We start from the raw sequence: 22,291 nt of genomic DNA on the forward strand, positions 1-22,291 counted from the left end.
TGTTCATATATATTCTGTTTTTACTTCTGGAAATCTTTGATGTCATATTTGCTGTTTAAAAGAATAAGTAGTAAGCATGGTGTCCCAATTCCTTTTAAAATCCGGGGCATCCTCTAGACCCGCACTATATAGTTCTTTAGTAGGTAGAGAGTAGAGAGGGAATTCAGACATAGTCTTGTTTTGGAGAAAAAAGGTTTCTGCCAGAAGAGGGAAATATTGTCACCTTGGTAAGGACAGTGGGTGGTGCAGGTAGGCCGGATGGTAGTAGGCAGCAGCGCTGGCAGCGTGGGCAGCGACAGCAGGGTCGAGGCTCAGGGACAGAGAAGTCAGGCGGAGGTCTTCTGAATTGGCGAAGGGCCGGAGAGCCCTCAGGTATTCCTCAGGAATGGCACCCGAAGGAACCATAGAGTGCATCTGCCCAGGTAAACTGTAGAACGAGAGATTTTTAGAAACTGCAGTTGGCTGCTACATGAAGACACAGACTTAGCAGTATCTTCCTCCAACCTTATGCTTTGAATTCTGGGGTCCTGCATGATGTTACTGGGAGTGTGACCAAAGGCCAGTGGGTGAGGTGAGATGATGGGCGGTGTCCTCTTATCCTGCTGTGGCTGACTGCTCTCAGCTGCTACTCGCTCCCTGCTGAGCCCCTGAATGCTCAACTCCGCCTGCCAAGACGTCAGAAAGACACACAGTTAGCGTGAGAGTGGTGAGATTACTGTGTGTTTGTGTGTGTGCCAGATCCAATGATCCAAATTGAGGAAAGAAAAAAAAAGAGGGGTGAGAAATGAGATTGAGTAAAAACCTCCAAGCAGCAAAGAGAGGCTCAGCAGAGTGGATAAGTGGGTCTGATGTGTCACAACGGGTCACAATCAAAGTGGAAAGATGATCCTATTATTTGGACAACTGTTCTCTCCTTTGTTGCTCTCCCTCACCAAGGTTGTAGCTCGGAGACCGAATCATCCTTTAAGGTCAAACTGAAGCTTTGGTATCAACACAGTGACAGAGGACGCTTTCAAAAGTTAGAATCAAACACACGGATGGAGAGGCATGCATGCAAACCATAAAACTGTATGTAGAGTTTGACATTTTCTTGTCTGTTTTAAAATCCATTAATCTACTTTATCTACAAACTAAATTAAAACATCAAAAACGAGGCAACAGAAAGAAAATGAAGCAACATCAAATCATAAGACCAACCCAGTGGCTGTGAGATAAAGTGTCCACTCTGAGATTGGAAAGTTGTGAGTTAAATCTATGGTGAAGTCATTCCAAAAATGGGCCTCAGTGCCTCCCTGATTGACACTCCGCATTAAGGGGTTGGATTAGAGAGTTAAACCACCAAATGGTTCCCAAGCACGGCTATATTTGCAGCTCACCGCTCCCCCAGGGGATGGGTCAAACGCGGAGAACAGATGTCACACTCTCAGGTTCGTGACATCTAATGGGACTTTAACTTTAACTTTAAAAGAGAAGACACTATCAAGAAAAGTTGATGGAAGCTGAGATTTAATTTTCCAATCCCTTTTGGGGTCATGGAGTTGCTGGAGCCAATCCCAGCTACTGTTGGGCAGAGGCACTTAGGGACAGTTTAGAATAATCAATTAACCTATGCAGCATGTTTTTGGACAGTGAAAAGCCAGAGTGCCTGGAGAAAACTCACGCATGCGTGAGGAGAACATGAAAACTCCACACAGAAAGGAACCAACCGGGATTCGAACCAGAACCTTCTCGCTGTGATGCGAGAGTGCCAACCACCAGTTCCAACGTGCAGCCCTGCGATAGTTTACTCAAAGAAACTTGCACTAAAGTGTTGTGCGTGTTGCTATGGCAACAGCCTATACAACAGGCTGGGCTGACAGTGGTCAAACCACAAACAAATGAGCTTCCTCTGAAACACATGATCTGCTACCTCTGTTTGATGACATGTAGTGAAACCCTTGTTTATTTAATAATGCTTGAACGGATTTGTATCCATCGTTTATGCCAGCCGGATAAATCAACTTTACTGGTCTGAGATGAGAAAATGGGCGCATGATGAGTCTGGTCGGTAGCATTCCCACCCCCTGACATCTGACCTCACACACACCAGGAATGGCCTTCATAGAGGAGAGCACAAACACACACAGTCTGCCTTTTCTACTCAAGCTGATAAAGCTGAACATAATTCACACAAAGATTTAAAGGACTGTCTCTGCTGCTTTCCCTCTTACCATCCTATTGGGTGTTTCCCTGCCTTCCTCTCTTCTTCAGTCTCTCTGAATGAATGAATGGTGCCCCAAAGCGGGCAGGGCCACAGAGTGCTCTTTGTGAAGCGGGAGAAAGACAGCTCTGATCCAGGGGGAAGTGGCTTCTGTGGGGGCTAGCTCCGGCATTGTGCGAGGGGCCTGGTTCTTTGCCCCGGCTTAAACTCACCCACACCACCACAAGTAAACACATCCACTTGCACACAGTTCCCTCTTCATAACCTAAGTCTTTTGTGGTGAAGGGTCAAGTACACACACACAGACAGACACACACACACACACACAGTGCAGGAAGCTGAGCACAATAAGTGCCAGTCACTGCAGCCTCCAGTGTTTCTTTACAAACCTGTCATGTGTTGCTGAAAAAGACACGGACTGATTAGCAAGAGGAAGGGGGTGCAGGGCAAAAGAATGAAGACGGGAGACAAGATGGAGAGAGACAGAAAGAGGTGAACGATGAAGGAAATGGTGGGATGCCTGGTTTTGACAGTTAGATGTTGACAAGCACTGGGAATATTTATTTAATAGAGGAAGCAGCAGCTCGGAGATAAAAGGGGGCAGAGAAACGGCACTCTCATCTGTGCTGAGAGGAAGAGGAAGACAGAGAGAGCGCCAAGACAGGGGGAACAAAAACACAACTGCGCCGAGAGATAAGAGCAGATGTCTCAAGACTCGTCTGCAACACCAGCAGGTGTTTGGAAAAGCAACACCTCTTACCTGTCGTCCTTCTGTCCTCCACAGGCCGTTGCTGGTTTTGGTGGGGGCAATGGTGACAACAGGAGGGGTGCTGGGGACACCGCGGCCCCTATTCTGCCCCAAGAAGGGCCCTAATGAAGCCCGCTTGGGCGTGGTTGCTGGGGAGCTGTGGCTGGTGGCCGGGGAAGACACTGGAGAGGATTCACCGCTGACAGCAGAACCTGAAGTGGTATACGACAAGAGAAAAAGACTGAAAAGATGAGATAACTGTCTTCTGGGACATCATGAAGGGGGGCTCCCTCAAGAGACGGAGCACATGGAAGAGCTGAAGTGGTTTAGGGAAGCTCTGGAAAAATGTGACTGTGATGGAAAAGGGAAAGATAGAAGAAAATCAAAACCAAAAAAGGAGGGGACATAAGTTAGCTGCAGTGAAAAAGCTCAAGCAAAAGGGTGGTGTGACATAACAAAGAGGGAGCTGTTAGATGTGATGGATATTTACTGACCAAAATAGAAGTTGGAGAAAAAACAGGTTTTAATGTTAGAGAAGAGAAAGAAGACATAACGGGTGATGCTGAACGGGGTGGGGGGCAAACAAAGAGCTTGTTAAAATGGCCTGTAATCAGATTCTCATTATAAGGTGATGAATGGAAACAAATGAGCGGAGAGGCAGAGGTAAGGGTCGGAGTAGGTCGGCCCTTTTCCAGAACCTTCATTAGGACACCAGTGAGATGAGCAAAAACTCATATACAGAGAGAGTGTGTTTGTTGCACTTGTGTGTTTGCTACCAAAAATGCAACAAACACAACCCTGCTTTGTGATCAAGGCAGCAGAGGCTTGTTCAAACCTTAGAAAGGTGCTTAGAAATTGTTCCTATGTAAGAGGATTAAAATCATCCTCATATCCTCACGCTAAAGCCGCCTATGTGTAAAGTCCATCTATTAGCATGTCTTTAGTTTTGTCTTAAAACCCTTTTTTTCAGGTTTTTGTGTCCAGGTGAGACTATAGAAAAGACCCCGCACAATAAATCTCAAATTTATCGCAATATCAACCTGTGCAATGCGCACAAGACAGCATGAACTGCGATAAATGGTTACATTAAATGTTGACACATATGATAATATAATCTCATGGCAGTTTGAAGTGTTTATCGAATCAAACAGACCCCTTTATGCATTAGGCCAATTTGATGGAACCCTTGACCTCATTGACCAATCGAATGGAGCCCTTTTATGTTAGATATCTGCCTCCAACGTAGACATTGGTCATTTGGAGTTTAATTTAAGTTGTATTGACTTTATTTACATAAAAATGTTGCAGTAAAATGGAAATGATTTTTGTTTTGGTATTTGTTCATGTATCGTAAGTTATATCATCATCGCAATATTGATAACTAATATCGCAAATTGCAAGTTTTCGTCATATCGTGCAGCCCGAGAGCTCACTGCTCACCTCTTGGATCTTCTGCCTGCTTGGCAAGTTTACGAAGGGCTGCGGCAAATCCTGAGTTTGCAGACTGGGCAACTGCGCTCCCATTGGTTAGTGGGCTGAGGGGACTGACTGTAGCCGTGGTTCGAGTCGCTGTGGAGATCATTCCTAATGATGCCGATTTGTTGGATTCATGGTTCATACCTGGAGAAACACAGGAGAACACAGAAGAAACCAAAAGAAGTTAGGTGCCTTAACATAAAACTAGTTTGTTTTCACGAGTTTGTGATGCAGCTGGTAACCAAGACCTCAATAACTGGATTTCTAGGGAAAATGCATCCATTTGTAACCCAGCTGGTATCTTATTTACACGCCGTGACTGGAACTGAACCGACAAGTACGAGTTTTTTCATGTGCGTGTGTATGTCTTTGTGTCTGGGTGTGATGGTGTGTGCATTTGAGTGTGTCAGCATCATGACAGACAGAGTAGGAGAAGCGCTGTGTCAAATAGAGTGCTGACCCTAATAGCAAATCACACACATGAGTGCACAGATGTCCATTTCCATCAAGGGAGCCCGCTGCCATGTCTTGAGACCTTGGTAGCATTTCCCAATAAGTCTTATTAAGTATTGCTGCATTTCTCCATCTTCGCAGTTGATATACAACTACATCTGTACAGAGGTGGAAAATAACTAGAACTAACAGCAACATCAATCCATCTGCTGGACAGTGAGTCCAAACATGACCAGATTAACCTTAGTCTTCACCCTCTACCCTTGTGCTGACCCACTAATGTTAATTACAACCACAATTAGCCGGTAGACCCCCCCCTCCTCCTGCTACAGCCATGACCTCATTACCGCCGCAAAACTCTGTCACACAAACACCTTTAGAGCACACGATCAGTAAAAGACATTCCCACGTGCACTTTGAAGACGACTATCGCGGCGCCGCGATGAGCATAGCGGACACTCGGAGCCTGTCAGCTGAGATTATCGGATATCTCAGATGTGCAAATGTCAGGTTAGATTTCACCCTCTACCTGTCACGCATGTGAGAAACCAACACATTCATGCTGCAGGGGGGGGGGGGGGGGGGGGGGGGCAGATGCATTAAGAGAACAAACTTGAACTAAAGTGGAGAAGAAAAAAAATCTAAGCAACTACAAAGTCCAGCTATCAGAAGTTTAGGAAAAGAGGCAGTATTGATGAAAATATTCATGCAACTCCTGATGGACTGATCCCTTTTTCTTTTCTTTACATCAGGAAATAGAAGGATAAGAGCTCAGATTGTGGTGTGCTGTGTGTGTCTGTGTGTGTGTGAGTGCGCGTGTTGTGAGTCTCTGCTGAGCCCAGCAGTCAGAGGAGAGATGATAAGACAGTTTCTATCGACTCCTTCTCTTCCTCCCTCCTCTCTCCTCTCTCACTCCTTCCTCCCTGTCTCTCCTCTTCATCTTTTCCGCGTTTATCTCTGCATACTGGAGCTTAATTAACTAAAGCCAACACACGTAATCTCTTTGTGTCTCATGTTTTCTAGCTTTCTTTTTTCTAAAGTCTTCCTTTTTTTTTTTTTTTACAAGCAATTCCTCTGATATTGAGCCACATCAGTCACAAGAGGACCGGCGCCAACGCACTAAAGAGTGCATATGCGCGCATTTCCACCATGCAAACACTTACCCTCCTGCTCACTGTTGTCCTCCTGCTCGTCGTCTTTCTGTTCCTGTGTGAGACTCTTTCACTCTCCCCCTCTCAGCCTTGCAGCTGCTACATGGTCATGTGACCTTTTTTTTTATGCACTCCCCCCTCCTCCACTCTGTCTCCCACCACCTCCTCCCCCCTAATGTCCTCCATCTACTCCAACCTATCTCCTAATCTTCTCTTTACTGTCACTCCTCCTGCCTTCCCATTTTCTCTCCTCTGCCAACCACTGTCTGCTTCTGAAACTGACGTTTGTCCTCTCTCCTTTCTTCTCACTCCAACCTTCTTCCCTCTGGGTTGCTCTCCAGGGAAAGCGGCGGCGGTGTTGGTAGTGGCTTGGGGGTTGAGTAGAGGGAGGAGGGTGATGACGGGGAGGAAGAGCGTGTGATTTGAGCCGTGTGTGTGTGTGTGCGTGTAGATGTGTGTGAGTGTTGGAGGGTAGAGCGAACCCTCCATCCATCACTCTGTCTCCCTGTTGTAGTCAGCTCTGTCTGCTTTGGGAATGGGGAGGGGGTGTCTCAAAGGTTTACAGTGACCTTTCACCTAAGGCCACTGACCACAATTGCTCAGGTTGTGTGTGTGTGTGTGGGGGGGGGGGGGGGTGGCAACAAATTAAGATATCAATCTACTCCCTTGAGGACTACTTTAAAAGCATGTGATTACATGAAAATGAAAGTCCACCCCTTTACAGCTCCAAATTTTTTACACATAAAGATAAAACAAAAACAGCTGTATGGCTTTCAACAGTACAGTGGTCCTTAAGTGCAAATCACATCAACAAATCACTTAATGCAAAAACATCGTAAAGACCCACTCCAATAAAAATTGTGTTTTCAACATGTTCTTGTAGCATTTTTCTCATGATAGAGGAAATATATAAAGAAGATTAAGCTTAGAATTGCTTTTATGAGTATTTCATTATTTTAATTGTTGTGAGTCGGTAGCTGTGACGTATAAGCGACAGACGGCAGGCTACAGACTTTCTGCTCCGCTCCATTCTGATGCATCCACTTGCAGACAAATGTATGTACGTCTTCATTTTCCTTGTCCAAGCTGGCATCTGAATCAAAACTTTACGGCTGGATAGCTCCAATATTGCTTGCCACTTTTTTTTACCGCTAATGTTAGGTTGTGAGAGGCTGTAAGCCAGTGGGAGACAGTGTAAACAGATGGATGATGGGAAATGAGGGAAGGATTACTCTGCTCTCTATTACGGTACTCTCCATTCTTGATTATTAATTTATCATTTAGTTCTCTGTGCCTCTGTTTAGGGCAGTGGATGAATCACTCCCCTCCGGGGGAGCAGGAGTGGTTCCAGATTTATATTTAAATCTATATTTAATATTGGGGTTTATAAATTGATCTGAATTGAATTGAATTGAAATGGATTGGGCCAACAGTACTGAACGATCGATCAAGCCCACGTCAACCATTGCGACATCGTGCAGCCCCTAATATAAAACCACTTTTCAATATAGAATTAGGCCATAAACACTAACAAACAAACGCACACACACAACAACAAAGGTAGTACATGTAAAGTTGAACTTTTTTATCATGGGAGTCCTTTGAAAGCATTTTCTTCTGAAACCAGCCTCTAGTGGTCATTTGAGGGACAGCAAAATGCAATTTTTAGGTTTTCTTTAAATCTAGGGATGAAATGTGGGTTATAAGCAGCCAAGATATAGGTTAAGTTCTTTTAATCCAAAAATGGTGCTTTCTAAACCAAGTTTATTTCTGAAACAAGTTTGATAAACCACACCAAAGGTTTTGACTTGCTCATGTGCTATTAGCCAGTGCTCCATGCTTATATCACCTACGCGGCTGAAACACAACACCTGCATTTATTGGGAAATTTTGAGATTAAAACCCTTTTTATAACCATTTTACCTTTTTACACACTTATCTTTTAAATGTGCTTATTCTTGAATTAGCTATAGAGAATTAGGCTAATTAGGTTTGCTATGGAAAAGTTTATTCTAAACATATATAATTCTGGTAACTTCTCCACTCTTTTCAAAACTGCACTGTCATGTGTTTTATCATTTGACACACAAACAACCTTGAGGCGTTCAGAGTTGGAGGATTGTCTTACAATATATTTCGATTCACCAACAGATCAGTCAGGTAATGACCACTAACATATACATCATAATGCATTCACCTCAGAAGTGACAAGTTGAAACTCATATCTTTTTTGCTTCAAAGGGGAGAACTAAATCTCATCAGCAGTTACAATATAGGTCACCTATGAAAGAAATGAGCTGCAAATGCTTTCCCAGCACTTTGTCTAATGTTGTATTTTTCCTCACATGAAAATCTGACTTCTTGCTGTTTTTTTTTTATTTATTTATTTTTTTTTTTTTTTTTTTGCACCGGTGAGAAGTTTGACATTCTAAGAACCCATTAATTATTAAACGCAGAGACTTTCTACCCAACCAGACTTTACACGAAAAATCTCCAACACTCTGCCCATATAGTTAAAATCTTTAAATATTAGGCAAAACTCTTAGATATTGGTGGGTATTTTATTTACTGATTTCTTTACTTTAAATGCATTTTCATCACTTCTGATTTCACTTTGCAAATATTTTCTTTTTTTTCCCTTTTCTTAAATAATTCTTATTTTCACCTCCCCTAGCTCTCTCTTTTGTAATAAACAAACAAATGAATAGTTTAATTACTAATGATTAAGAAAGGAAAACCTGGAAAGTCATAGAGTAAAACGCAACAAATCACTTCTAAATTTGTCCAAACTACAAAATGTATTACCTTCATTTTTGCTACTGCTTTTGTTAATTTACATGCGGTTTTAAGTTATGGCTTCATTTTTGTGGCTTTCACCCCTGTTACAAATATTCCTTTATATAAAAACAATACATTTAGACTTATGACCACTTAAAACAAGTTAATTAAAATACAATGAAGCTGACAAGCTAAAAATGCTAAAAAGAAACAATAAAAAAACAGCATTTTGATGGTAGCAGACTTCATTAGTCTACTATGTGCACGATGGCTCTGCTTTTTTCCAAGTTAAATATTCTAGATGCTATCCTTCAGGCTATCTCCAGTGCACTTATGGTTGCTGGTCAATGCAGAGTAGGAAGCAAACGATTCCAACCCCTTTTAAGATAATAGACTAATCATAAAAGTCCGATCAATAAAATAAATATAAATTTCTGAGGGATTGTATATGATGGAATAGCAACATTTAAATTGATTGAATTTGCAACAACAGAAAGGTAGGCCTGATTGGATAAATTACAGCAACATAATCACTAAAAAATAACAAAATGTTAGCCACATTTTTAACGTTTTGTTCATCCAGATTTCTCTCCATTTTCCTCTGTTTTGAAACAAAACTAAGAAAATAATTAGCCAATTAATCACTGGCATGTAGTCCGATATGTTGCACTCAACCTCCATTGATTTCAATGGTAAAATCATTAAGCTACAGCATCTTAATTATAAAATTATCCATATAGTGATCAAATGGGGTACTGTTAAAATTAAAGAGGAAAATGGAAATAATTATATTTTGTGTTGGTCCATTACTGACTAATTAAGATTGAGGAATGGTGTCTCTGTGAAAATTGCAGCTACAATAGACTCTATGTGCAGTTCATGGGCTCTGCCCGAAAAACAGAACAAAGGCGTGTGTTCTAGTTCACACAACATTACAAGGATCCTATTGTTCAGTTCAATGTTCGCACAATCAGAACCTGTCGGTTTTGATGCAGTATTTCCTGCTCAGATTTGTAAAGCAAATCCAGACAAAAACAAGCTATAAAAAAAGAAGCAAAACAGTTTGAGTGGCCAGAAAATGTGTGCACTAAAAGTTAATTTTATAGACTCATTGCGATTCACATTAGTGATTCTCAGCAGGGACATCAAGTACACAAACCCCCTCCCCAGATGGATTTTTATGTAAATTATAAAGATGTGCTTTCCTGATTAGAATTTATTAGTTTGGTCGGCTTGAGTACATCTATAGAGAATTTTGGGGGAAAAATCTCTGGAACTATTTTAGCTTATACCAGTAATGTGTTAAAGTAAACTATAACCAAGGCCATTTCATTTTTTGACTTTTTTCTGGACTGGGTTAAGGTAGTTATTTCCCCTTCGGGTATTTGTCACACAACAGGGGTTGGAAAGACTAGCAATATGTTGTGAGTAAAGCACTGGTCCTATCAAGCCAAAAGCTAGACTGAAGATGGACACATAACTTAAAACACCTGTAACCATTGACTCAGGTGTAGGTGAAGCAGAGATTACAAAGCAGAAGACGGGGCATGAAAATGTACCATTGAAGACCATGGTGTATACTTATGTAGCGTTTTACCACGTCAACTAAAGTCCCATTCCGGTCAACTTTTGATCTATTTTTTTAAGCGTTTCTAGTTGTCTTTTAATTATTATTATGCAGGTTGTTTCTGCTGGTCGACCACTATACCTCTGCACCACAGCCGCCCCAACTCTACGATGCTAGTTTATGGTCTCTATAAATCAGTAGACCCTGTTTTGCTTCAAGATTTCCTGAAACAGTTCGGTATAACGAAGCAGCAGAAGTAAAGCTTGAAAAATATAAAGCAAATGAATACATCAATACTACAAATACTTATTAATACACAATGAATGTATGTTTGATTGAAGGTCATTGGGGGTTAGAATGGCATGACAAATGAGGTTCATGGGGTACACCAAATATTTGTGAAACACAGTTTGTGGGTACGGTCGGCCATGTTTTCCAGTATTTCCACAACAAACTCACCTTTGATCCATTAACTAAGTTAAATTCACTGGCGTGGCTAAAATAAACTCAGCACCGAATGCTAGTAGACTCCCTCAAGCTTTGCCAAAATGTAAATTATCCCCGGGTGTGCCTTCATTCATCCGTACACAAACACACCCACACTCACACACACACACACCGTCACATTTCCCTCAGCGTGATGTAAGTGATGGAGGAGGGCATGTCGATGCCTGCACCTTTAACTCCACTCTGAGCGCCTGGCTGTACGCTCTTTTACCCTCACTCCTTTACACAAAAAAGGTAACGCACTCGACTCAGGGGGACTGAGAGGACAGCAGGGGGAGGCCCCGCTCTGCCCCGTCAGCTCATTAAAAAGCACAGTGTGAGAGTGTGTGTGTGTGTGCAGGGATGGGTCATTAGAGTGGAAGAAGAGGTTGTTACACACTACCTACCCATTAACCCTCATCACACTGGCATGTCTGAGTGTGTGAGCTTCTTCTGCACAACTACTATGTCAACACCTCGACATTAAACCGACTGTCTTTACTAGCGTCCATGACCAGCTGTGTGACAGCACGGCAAAGGAAAGAATAAAACTGAACATGTGTGTTTGTATCGACACAAAAACACAAAAAAGCCTGATTTCAGCTTTAAAAACCTATTTGTGCTCCTGCAGTTGATACTAATCACAACAATAGCTACTGTTGCTGGTAAAATAGCTGGCAGGCTTATTCAAATTCCTCGGTAGAGAGCGCAAACACACACACACGCAAGAGGGAGAGTGAGGAAAAGTAGCCAAATGTTTTACAGCCTCTTAAACTTGTCTGTAATAGCAGTCAGAGTGGCGTCAACACAGCAGTCTCCGGGGTTACTCCAGGGGCCGCTAAATGGCTTTAGTAGCTCCAGTCGCTCTGCTACAGAAATACTTAACACATCCTTACATCCCATAAACAACAAACCCCCTCTCTGCCTTCTAGAATCTCGCGCACTCACAGGAGACACGACATAACAAGAAAGAATAAGGGGGGGGGGGGGGGGGGCAGCAAGCAAGTCCGACATATGCACGGCATCTGCACAAATAAATGCAAAGAAAGGCACATGCACAATTAGCTGACTCAGTAATAATGCGTGCATCACAAAACGTAAGCACGTGACCTCCGGGGGACCAAACAGCCAGCATGCATTTATAGCTTTGGGATAAATGGAGCAGAAAATACACATACCATAATAACCAACAGCAAAAAAAAAAAATAATAAAAACAAAAAAGCCAGAAGGCTAAAAAAAAAAATAGAGTGGTAGCACATTTGTAACAATGGTGGAGGTCTGGATGTCATTGTTCCAGTATGGTGTCATGGCAGACAACAATCACATGTCAGTGAAAGTCTATAAACGGTCTCTATACTTTTTGCTCTTTTCATGGTTTCTACCCCTCTTCTTTTCTCATCTAAACACTTAAACACACGTTTTCTAGAAAGAGGATATTGACCGGCGTGAGACGGTTTTCTCTAGTGGTCTGTGTCATCATTGCTTTGCCTTGTCATTTCCTCCCCACTGTCTCCTTTTCAGCCTCTTAACACTCGTTTACCAGCTTCTTCCATCACATCAGCTTCCTTCTGGGTTTCCCCCTTAGTGTCATCAATCCCCTCTGCAGTGCGAGGTGCAGTCTCACCTCTGTGAGACAGATGTGGCTTTAAAGATTCAACAATCTTAAAGACAAACAATCTAACACTGTGGTGCGTTTGACTATTCACACAGATTTGTATTAGGTTGGCGTGTCTGTGCGGGCTAAGTGTAGGACCAAGAAGTTTACACAGAGGGTCACGTCAGACAGTTAACAGCCTCAGTCTGCCAGGTGCCAACACCGCTGTGGCTTCACCTCAACCATCTGAACAAACACAAAGTATGCTAACACACAAGACCAGCAGACACACACACACCTTCCTCTCAGGCAGGTGATGGCCATAGATCATAAAAAATTGAAGGGAATATAATTTAGCTCCACCTTGGATCAGCGAATCAAAGTAAAAATCCTGTACTGTATAGAAAGAAGATTAAGATGGTATAAACTGACCAGTCAAATGTCTCAGTAATTCGAAACGTTTGATTGACAGATTCTCCCAGAGCCCACATGTACAAACTACAGTTGGTGAGGCACAGGCTCCCTGCTTTGCTCCATTCCAATGCAAACACTTGCAGAAGAATAGATCCGTGTACATCTTTGTTTTCCTCATCCGAGCTGACATCGGACTCAAAACTGTACGACTGAATGGCTCCAATAATGTTCGCCGTTTTTTGTTGCACCATTAATGTTAAGTTGGGGTTTTGAGAAGGCTGTAAGCTAGTGGGAGAGCGTCGAAACAAATTGCTGATGGGAAAGGAGCGCAGGCTTACCAAATCCTGCCAATGGTCTTGCCCACAACTCAGAGTCGAGTTTTTGACACACTGCTGTCGCTCTGCAGAAATGATGTTCTAGAAAACTAGAATTACCACTTTGCTATCTATTTTTAAATAGTTCATTTCCTATCTTTGTTAGTGTCGTATCCAACACATCACCCACGAGTCAAGGAAGTAAAAACACTGAGATGAATCTGAAGCCGTGAGGCGTTTGTGTGCAGTGAAGCCTGAGTTTACAGCGTCAATACTAGAAGGAGGTAATTAAAGAGATTGGAGGTTTACTCAGTAACCCCTACTGAGCAGCTGGTCTATGGCAGGTCAGGAGCAGCACATGGCGCATGGGGGGGGTATTTGCATGTGTGTGTGTTCGCGCGTGCGTTGAACTCCACCTGCGGGCTGTGTACACACACAAAAGCGACGGGATCCTCTCGACTGCTGCTAATGCGCTCGGCTGCATCTATCTCAGCCAAACAATACACAGTCGCGGTTGAAGGTCCCGGATTAAAGAGCGTCTCCCCTGGCTGCCGCGTGACAAACTACCACGAGGAAAACTGGCTGACGCCAGCTCAAGAAGTTTACTGAGGCAACTAGGCGCAGCATTCGATCAATAACAAGTTTGACAAGAACAAGACACTCAATGAGGAACCACAAACACCCCCCTCATCCTTTAGAAGCTGCATCAAATCTACGATGATGAGCTACTACAAACCGGAAATGGTCACTTTACCTTCACAATAAAAGCAAAAATAATTGTGTTTTGCATAGATGTAGTTGATATAAGAACCCTTTTATTTATTAAAATGTGGTGTAATCCAAACATGCTCATTATCCACCATATATATTTTTTACTAATTTAGTAACAATAGGTGTCATATTGGAATAAAGCTTTATTTTTAAGGGCGGAAGTGACGTGACCACATTCCTTCTACCTTCACAATGTCAAACTGAATTGCTTTGATCAGCAAATCAGACCTTATACTTTAACAATTACACAGTTCTGCAAAGCGTCTATAAATTACTGCATTATTGCTGTTTTAAAGGTACACACCAAAAAGCGCACAAACATCAAGAGAAACTACCAAAACGAGCTATAATGCAAAACAATGGCTGTTTTTAACCGTTCTAACTATTGAAAGAATAAACAAGGAGAAAACTTGAGCCTACTGGGCGCAGGGCAAACAAAGACATTTGAGGTTAAATGTCAGAGAAGGCAAAACTCACCGCTTCACGAGAGCACTTCCGCGCATCCCTCACCAAAACTGATGACGACTCTGTGTGCGCGCAGCTGCAAATGGACTTTTTCCTTCTGCTGGCAACGCGACACAAGCGCGCGCACGAGTAAGAACGCACGGTTTCAGGATGCGAGAATGAATGAGAAGGAGAACTCATTAACTATCATCTGAGAGGGAGAAATGGGGAGGGGAGCAAACGGGAGGAGGAGGGGGGGGGAGCACCTGCTTCACTGATGCTCCCTGGAGAGATGGAGGGATGGTGGGGAGGAAAACGTGGCCCCAGACTCCAGATACCTCCTCACAGCCTGGACATGTTTACTGTCCACCGGAGACAATCAGATCTGCTGAAAGCCCCCCCCCCCCGCTGTTCCTCTGTTACACACAACCACCAACATGCATGTTTCCCTCATTAGCAATAATATTAAGCTGCTGCCACTGCTAATGTGCGTCTACTGTCACCATTACCAACATCAGAAGTAATTTATACTTCGGCTTTGTTTTACTTCCACAAAATAACTAGCCGTGCAACAAGTCAAGGTGTTGAGTAACGTCTTTTCTGTTTTACATCAATAAAAATGGAAATTGATCATGGATACTGTTTAAACGTTTTTAGATTTAACAAGAAAAACAATCATATTACTCAAACCCAAAATAAACACGTGACTGAACAAATGGAACAACTTTTATTGGACTAAAATAAGCTGAGATGTTTTTAAATATGTTACAACTCAAAGTATCTGGATACATCTATAAACATTCCATTTGTGACAAAAGTATGTTTTTTTGTCCACTGTCTATGAATTTGGTTCATTGCTTGTCACCATCTATGATCCACATCGGAAACAAAAACATGTTTTTGGCACAAACGCAACCCCATAATAAATAAGGTTTTGGCCATTTGATAGCATGCACATAGAATTAACCAGACTCAGAAACTATTCAGAAAATGTTCGGATGAGTATTAATAAATAATTCTAGAAACTGAAAAATTCCAGCTTTAATGTAAAGTGAATCGACTCAGTCATGGTGGGAGGTTCTCTAGGTTAGAGCAGGGGTTTGCAACCTTCAACACTTAAAGAGCCATTTTCGATTTGTCTCTGACCACAACCCAACAGGAGCCACAAAGTCTTACTTCAGCCTTTAGAAAAATAACACACTGATTTAGAATTATGTCATTCTAACTATTATGATAAAGTAACTTTTGTTTTTTTTTCTGAGGGGGGGCATAAAGAATTTTTTCAAAATAAAATATACTGTAGTTTATAACGTTGATAGAGGTTCACAAAATAAAAGACACCCTTAAGGCAACAGATAGGTAGTGTAATGCCAGCAGTCATTTAAAACACAAACACACATATACTGTAATTCACTATATGTGGTGCATCTCAGCAAGAAATTTGTAAATCTAACTAACTAAAATTAAATCATAGCTAATTAAACAACCGTTACCCTTATTTTGTGAACCACAGAGTGCACTTAAGATCCCTGAATTTAATCAAAAATGAGCCAGTGCACCTTAATTCTGGTTGTGCTTTCTGACTTCCACTTGATTTTCAATGGTGCACGGCTCTCTAAAATCTGTCAAAATATTTTGGTCTGATTTGGTCAAATTATAAAGCCAAACCGCTTGATTGTTGGAGCAATATGGGTATTGTAGTCAGGAGCCTCCCTTAATTACTTACTTTGTACTCTGCAGTTACTTGTTGAAATAAAATCTTTGATTTTTTTGTTTTTGTTTTTAGAAGCCAAAGAGCCACATGTTGCTCTGGAGCCTCAGGTTGTAGACCCCTGGGTTAAAGGGTTTGTGCTAAAGCCTCACCACCTTCATGATAAAAGAAACAAGGCTAAATGTGATTACTTGAGGTCAAAGAATAAAAATAAACCTCTTTCTAATTAAACGCTGAAGGAGCCTAGAAAAAAAAAAGTTAAATTCAGTATTCATTACTGTTCATTAATGTTCTCAGATGAGCATGGGAACTGGTATTTTACTTAATGCCAGACAAATAACAGTTCCTAAAGGCCCTTTATTAACAAGACTCAAATTCCCAAAAATGATCAGTGGGATGACAGCGCTCAGTACGGTTATTAAAATCCCTTTCAATTAAACTGTCAACATTGTTTTCAATCAATGATGTGTAAATAATTGAGATGATTTCAAAAAAAGTAAATTACTTGATCTGAACCTTTAAAAACACAAGTCTTGTCAAAAAAAATAACCGTTTTTGTCATAAGTATCATTCAGTCAATCACAACTAGAAGATCTAACATTTTAAAAACAGCGCAGAAGCATTTTAACTGCAGAAAAGACTCATGTCAGATTGAGTTAATTACATTTTCAATGATTCCTCCCTTTTAGTTTCACACTGACTTTATGAGGAATCAAGCCATAGCTGTGTTCAACACTTTTCATCTGTCATCATGCACTAAAAACTCCCCCAGCCTGCTTCATTTAGTCCAATATTTCAACATCTCCCATGGGTCTCCCCGTCTGTGTCTTTCTTGAACGTTCATGCTTTCATCTCCCCATCCCTCTCTCCCAGTCTCGGGAGCAGCTGCTCCTCTTTGCAGGTATTTACCAGCTGTTTTGCATCAATTTGCGCTTCAGAGTACGGATTTTACCTTGTCCATCTCACTGCCCCCAGGCCCCTCCCACCATGTCTCATTGTCTTCCATTTTCCTTTCTAAGATGCCAGACTCTCAGTAGCACCAAATAGCCTTGATGTTTTCCTCAATGAAAAGACTGTCTCTAGAGTTGTTCCTAGTGATCCATTCAGTCAAAAAAAAAGAAAATACAGAAACATACGAGTTAGTTCAAAACACAAACACGCATGTGCCCACAGACTAAAAGCCTGCTTTTTTGAGGGGGGTGTCTTTCTATGAAAAACAACAAGTACTTAAGGAGGAAAAGGAAAAGAAAAGAAAGAAGTGGGGCTCCATTATAATCCCCAAATCCCTCCTCTCTTGTTGTCAGACCCACACGAGAGAAAGAAGAAGCCAGCATGTGCGTGTGTCCATGCAGTAGATGTGTGCGTCTGCAGAGACTAGTGTGGACTGACATGATTTATGGTTTGGCTGTGCACTGCAGGCAGACACTTTCAGTTTTCTCTGAGGTGGGTGTCTCACCCCCATCCTTTGTGACCTATGCAGGGTGTGTACCTGTGTGTGTGCAGCAGGAAAGAGCGAGATAAAGTGCAAAATGTGCACATGCTTATGTTGTGAATTGCAGGTGCATGAAAGAGAAACCTCTTGATCGAAAATGTGCTGCCTGCTTGTGTTTGTGTGAGTGCAGGAGGCGAGGTCAGAGCTCGCGTGTGGTTTGTTTTCTCCGGGTGGGATGCACTTGGCGAGGTGAGTGTAGGATCCCCCATTAAACAGCGTGTAAAAGAGGCCAAGCACAGAGGCCATTATGAACTCCAGCCTTAATAGCTTCAGGAATCTTATTGCCTCTGGAGACCCGGTCATTAGCCTATTCCTCTCTTATAAACCCCTCTATCCATCACAAACATACGCACATTTGTATGCAGGCGCACACAAGCGCATGCACTGCTAATTCATCTCCTGTGAAAGCGGGGAACAATGCTGGGGATGCTGCTGCAGGAACAAACCACCAAGACGTCTACAGATGTCTTTGAAAGAAGATGCATATAAACACATGCCCACAGATACAAACACACAGATGCTCATTTACAAAAGCGGCGAAGCATCGGCCATGAGCCCAAACCACTGATTATTTAAATGTATTCCTCCTTCCTCATCCTGCTAAAGTGACATGCAGCAGCAGCCGGTTAGCTGTGGTCAGGTAGGAGATTACACACAGAAACACTGTCACACATAATGGTAATACATGACTGGACAAGCAAAAGAAGAACGACTAATTCCACCCTTTGAGCTTTCAGTTTGGCCCTGGCGGACTAAAACACTGAAAAACATCCACTTTTATCAACTTCATAGTCATTTTGCACTTTTAAGAGAGCATAGAGATGAGAATAGTCTTTATCTAAAGCCAGCTGCACAGACATGCATATAAAAAAGCCGTTGCCATGCAAAACAGTGTGCATGTCCATGCAAAACGATCATTGCAATGTGCTGACAAATCCCACTCCTTTAAGTACATTTTCTGAGGGTTAAAGATCGAAACTGAGGAATTGTGGCTTTAATGAAAACAGGTGTACACACAAACATGTTTAGAGTATTTAAAAATGCTGCATACATGAAGTACAGTGTGTACTGGGTGCACACAAAGCAAAGGGAGTCCTCAGAGAAGAGATACCTGGGGATGGAGACACACTGGCAGAGGTAATGTTGTAGTCAGTCACTCTGTCCTCAGGTTAAACGCACACAAACTCACACTTAAAGCACTCACGCACACACACAGACACGCACGCGCACTGTGCAGTAAAGATAAGCACTAATCCTGTTTATTACCTCCTCCCTTCCTGCTCTCTCCCTGTGTTTTTCATTTTGTCTCTCCATCGTTTGCCCCCCCCCCTCCCATCTTCTCTCATGTACCCCATCTTTTCTCCTCAAGCTTGTTTTAGTAGTGTGCACACCCTCACACACATTGTCAGTTTACCCCTGTGATGTTTGTTGGCCTAAGGCTGCGACAGGGAAGCAGGAAAGGGAGTGTTGATGTGTGCTGCTCTTTTCCAGCTCCAGCTCTGTTTATGTCCCGCAGAGAGAATTACCTTCCCTTTGTCTGCGTGAAGGCGCTGCTGCCTTTACCATCTGTGCAACGGATACAGTAGCAGGCGTGTGCGCGCCCTTGTGGGCATGTGTGTGTCACCACGCAGCTGCATTTCTATAATCTCTGAAAATAAAGACATCTTGCTGGATCTGATGTATCACAGGGGGACAGATTGTTGTCAGATTAATTCCTTCACACTTGAAGTAATGGAGAAATTAGTGCCGACAAAATAGTATCAACACATTTTCTATTTACCCGCTTTTCTGAAGTTTTCAATCAGGGATGATGATGCTGAGCATCTTTTTAACCATCTCTTCCTTCCTGTTCTACTCCAATTCTTCCTTTATTTTTTTGATTAAAAAAAAGTTTTTTTCCTTTCCTCTCATGCAGTCTCCTACCCCTCTTTTCTTCCTCCTTTTCTCTCTCCAGATGGGTGGCAGGGAGCAGCAGCTTGCCATGGTCAGGCCAATTATTTACATAATTATGATCTCCCACTTAACCACATGATCCCTTACCTGGGCATGAGCAATTAAAGTTGCCATCATTATGCAGATTATGTAAATACAGTCAAAGGTGGGGAGATATGGCAAATGAACAAACACAGCCCTGTAACCATGCCTGTGATGAGTTGTTGATTTTGTGAGTGCATGAGGTGAGAGGCTGAATGTGTGCGCCAGAATGTGAAAGCATATATGACAGATTACAGGTTTTTGTTTTCATGCACAAAATTTAAAATATAATGACCACAGTTGAGAGGGAGGCAGTAACGGGAGGAGATGGAGAGTCCATAACCTGAAGCATCATACAGTAAAACTGTGTTTATCTCAGCATTTCATAAATGTCATTTTAAACATAAATATTTGGGGCAAAAGTCATTGATAGGGGGCAATATTGCATACATTGGTTAGACAGTGAGTGACATCACCACAGATTTTAATATGGGTAACTTAAAAAAAAGTTATTTTTTTAAGCTTTTCGGTTTTGGGACAGGACGTTTTTTTTAAACCCAAAACAGGCAAATAGTTGGGGCACATATGTTGTGGAGCATGGACTCTAGGCTGTTGTATAGCTGCTGATTCAATTCTCAGCTTACATGAAAAGGTCACTGCCACATTTCTTTGCAATTTGGATCCTAAATGTATATACAGTGGTGGACAAAATTGTTGGTACCCCTCAGTTAAAGAAAGGAAGTCCACAATGCTCACTGAAATGACTTGAAACGTTCAGAAGTAGCAATAAATTAAAATTTATTGAAAATTAAATAATTAAAAGCAGCCATTACTTTTGAGTTGTTGATTAACAGAAGTATTAAAAAAATGAATGAAATAGGGCTGGACAAAAATGATGGTACCTCCATAAAAGACTGAGAACTAATTGCCCAGAGGGCCATGTTGAACCCAGGTATGTCCTATATTTGACATCCCAGTTGTTTTTAAACCCATAATCAGTCAGTCTGACTATTTAAAGGGAGTCAAATAGTCACGTTGCTGTTTGGTGAAAAGGTGTGTACCACACTGAACATGGAACAACAGAAAGCGAAGGAGAGAATTGTTTACAGGACATTAGAAACAAAATTATAGACAAACATCGTAAAGGTAAAGGCCATAAAACCATCTCTAAGCAGCTTGACGTTCCTGTGACGACAGTGACACATATTATTCAGAAGTTTAAGACCCACGGGACAGTAGCCAACCTCCCTGGACGTGGGCGGAAGAGGAAAACTGATGACAAATTGAGGAGACGGATAGTTAGAACTGTATCCAAAGAGTCTAGAACAACCTCCAAAGACATTAAAGGTGAACTCTTAGATTAAGGTTAATCAGTGTCAGATCGCACCATTCCTCGTTGTTTGAGCCAGAGTGGACTTCATGGGAGACGACCAAGAAGGACACCACTGTTGAAAGGAAATCAGAAAAAAGCCAGACTGGAATTTGCAAAAATGCATGTTGACAAGCCACAAAGCTTCTGGGACACACGGAAGACGCTCAGTTCTGTTTTGGGGCTGCTTTGCTGCATCTGGCACAGGGTGTCTTGAAGTTGTACAAGGTAAAATGAAATCTCAAGATTATCAAGGCGTTCTGGATAGAAAAGTGCTGCCTAGTGTCAGAAAGCTTGGTCTCAGTCGCAGGTCATGGGTCTTCCAACAGGACAACGATCCAAAACACACAGCCAAAAACACCCAAGAATGGCTAAGAGAAAAGCGTTGTACTATTCTGAAGTGGCCTTCTATGAGCCCAGATCTGAATCCCATTGAACATCTGTGGAAGGAGCTGAAACATCCATTTGGAGAAGACACCCGTCAAACCTGAGACAACTGGAGCAGTTTGCTCACGAGGAATGGGACAAAATACCTGATTTATAGTTGATATTGGTTCATTTTCAACCCGATTCACTGATATTAATTCAATCCAAGACTTCTTTAGCTAAAAATTCAACCAGTGTGACTCAGAGATAAACACCTGAGTACTGAACAGATAATCAAGTGTAAATTAAATATGTATACAAATAAGAATGAATGGCAATCCATTCACATTTTAGTTTCCTAAAGTTCAGCCTACGGTTGTTTTTCCCCTTTAAAATTATACAAACAGATCATTATCAAATTTGCTAAATTCAAAGTGTTCCACACACTTGACCGTAATGAAGGCGTGATCATTTTTTGCTGCCATCACATGTGTGTTGTCTGGTGTGATGGTACTCGGTCCTTTCTATGTTGTAGTCAATTCAAATGGTTTTCAATATTGATTATGATAGATTTATTTATAAATAAATTTTGAGGACATTTTTTATTTAGATTTTAACTCTTACTTATGTAAGGTACACCACTTTTAGACACCAGCCCCCTATTTGGAGATTTTTGTATGATCGCCTTTTTTAAACTTTTAAACTTTGTAGTCAACGATAGTTTTAGTTTTTTTAAGTTTATTGTACTTGGTAATTTAATGTGATTGTTTTTTATATTTGTGCTATCATAAATGCTTTTATCTTTATTTTTATTCTTAAGTATTTCATTTGTTTTGTGTTTATTGTGGCAAATGGACCTTGAGTCTGTTATAATAGAAATAAGCTATTTGCTTTTATAAAATTTACAATGGTATAGATGAATTTGATTCAATTAACAACTTGACACAGACAGATTGATCTGGTTGGATTGTAGAAATATTAA

General features: G+C 41.7%; 1 protein-coding gene across 4 annotated transcripts in view; it reads right to left on the reverse strand.

Annotated features, from left to right (window-relative positions):
- The window catches only part of LOC101170756 (genetic suppressor element 1), a 42,347-nt gene that overhangs the window by 10,631 nt on the left and 9,425 nt on the right, over positions 1-22,291 (reverse strand). The window contains exons 1-5 of one of the 4 annotated variants that reach the window (XM_023955386.2): positions 14,431-14,653; positions 4,389-4,568; positions 2,961-3,160; positions 505-665; positions 224-427 (exon numbers count right to left, since the gene is read on the reverse strand). In XM_023955386.2, coding sequence (XP_023811154.1) covers positions 224-427; positions 505-665; positions 2,961-3,160; positions 4,389-4,566 — 743 coding nt within the window. In that variant the 5' untranslated portion in view covers positions 4,567-4,568; positions 14,431-14,653. Of the gene's footprint in view, positions 1-223; positions 428-504; positions 666-2,960; positions 3,161-4,388; positions 4,569-6,040; positions 6,334-13,617; positions 13,762-14,430; positions 14,654-22,291 lie in introns of those variants that run through there. The other 3 variants (XM_078948869.1, XM_023955385.2, XM_023955384.2) reach the window with 3 other exon arrangements.

This window comes from Oryzias latipes, chromosome 6 (genome assembly GCF_053564925.1).
Source record: "Oryzias latipes strain Hd-rR chromosome 6, Olatipes_Hd-rR_3.1".
NCBI classification, from domain to species: Eukaryota; Metazoa; Chordata; class Actinopteri; order Beloniformes; family Adrianichthyidae; genus Oryzias; species Oryzias latipes.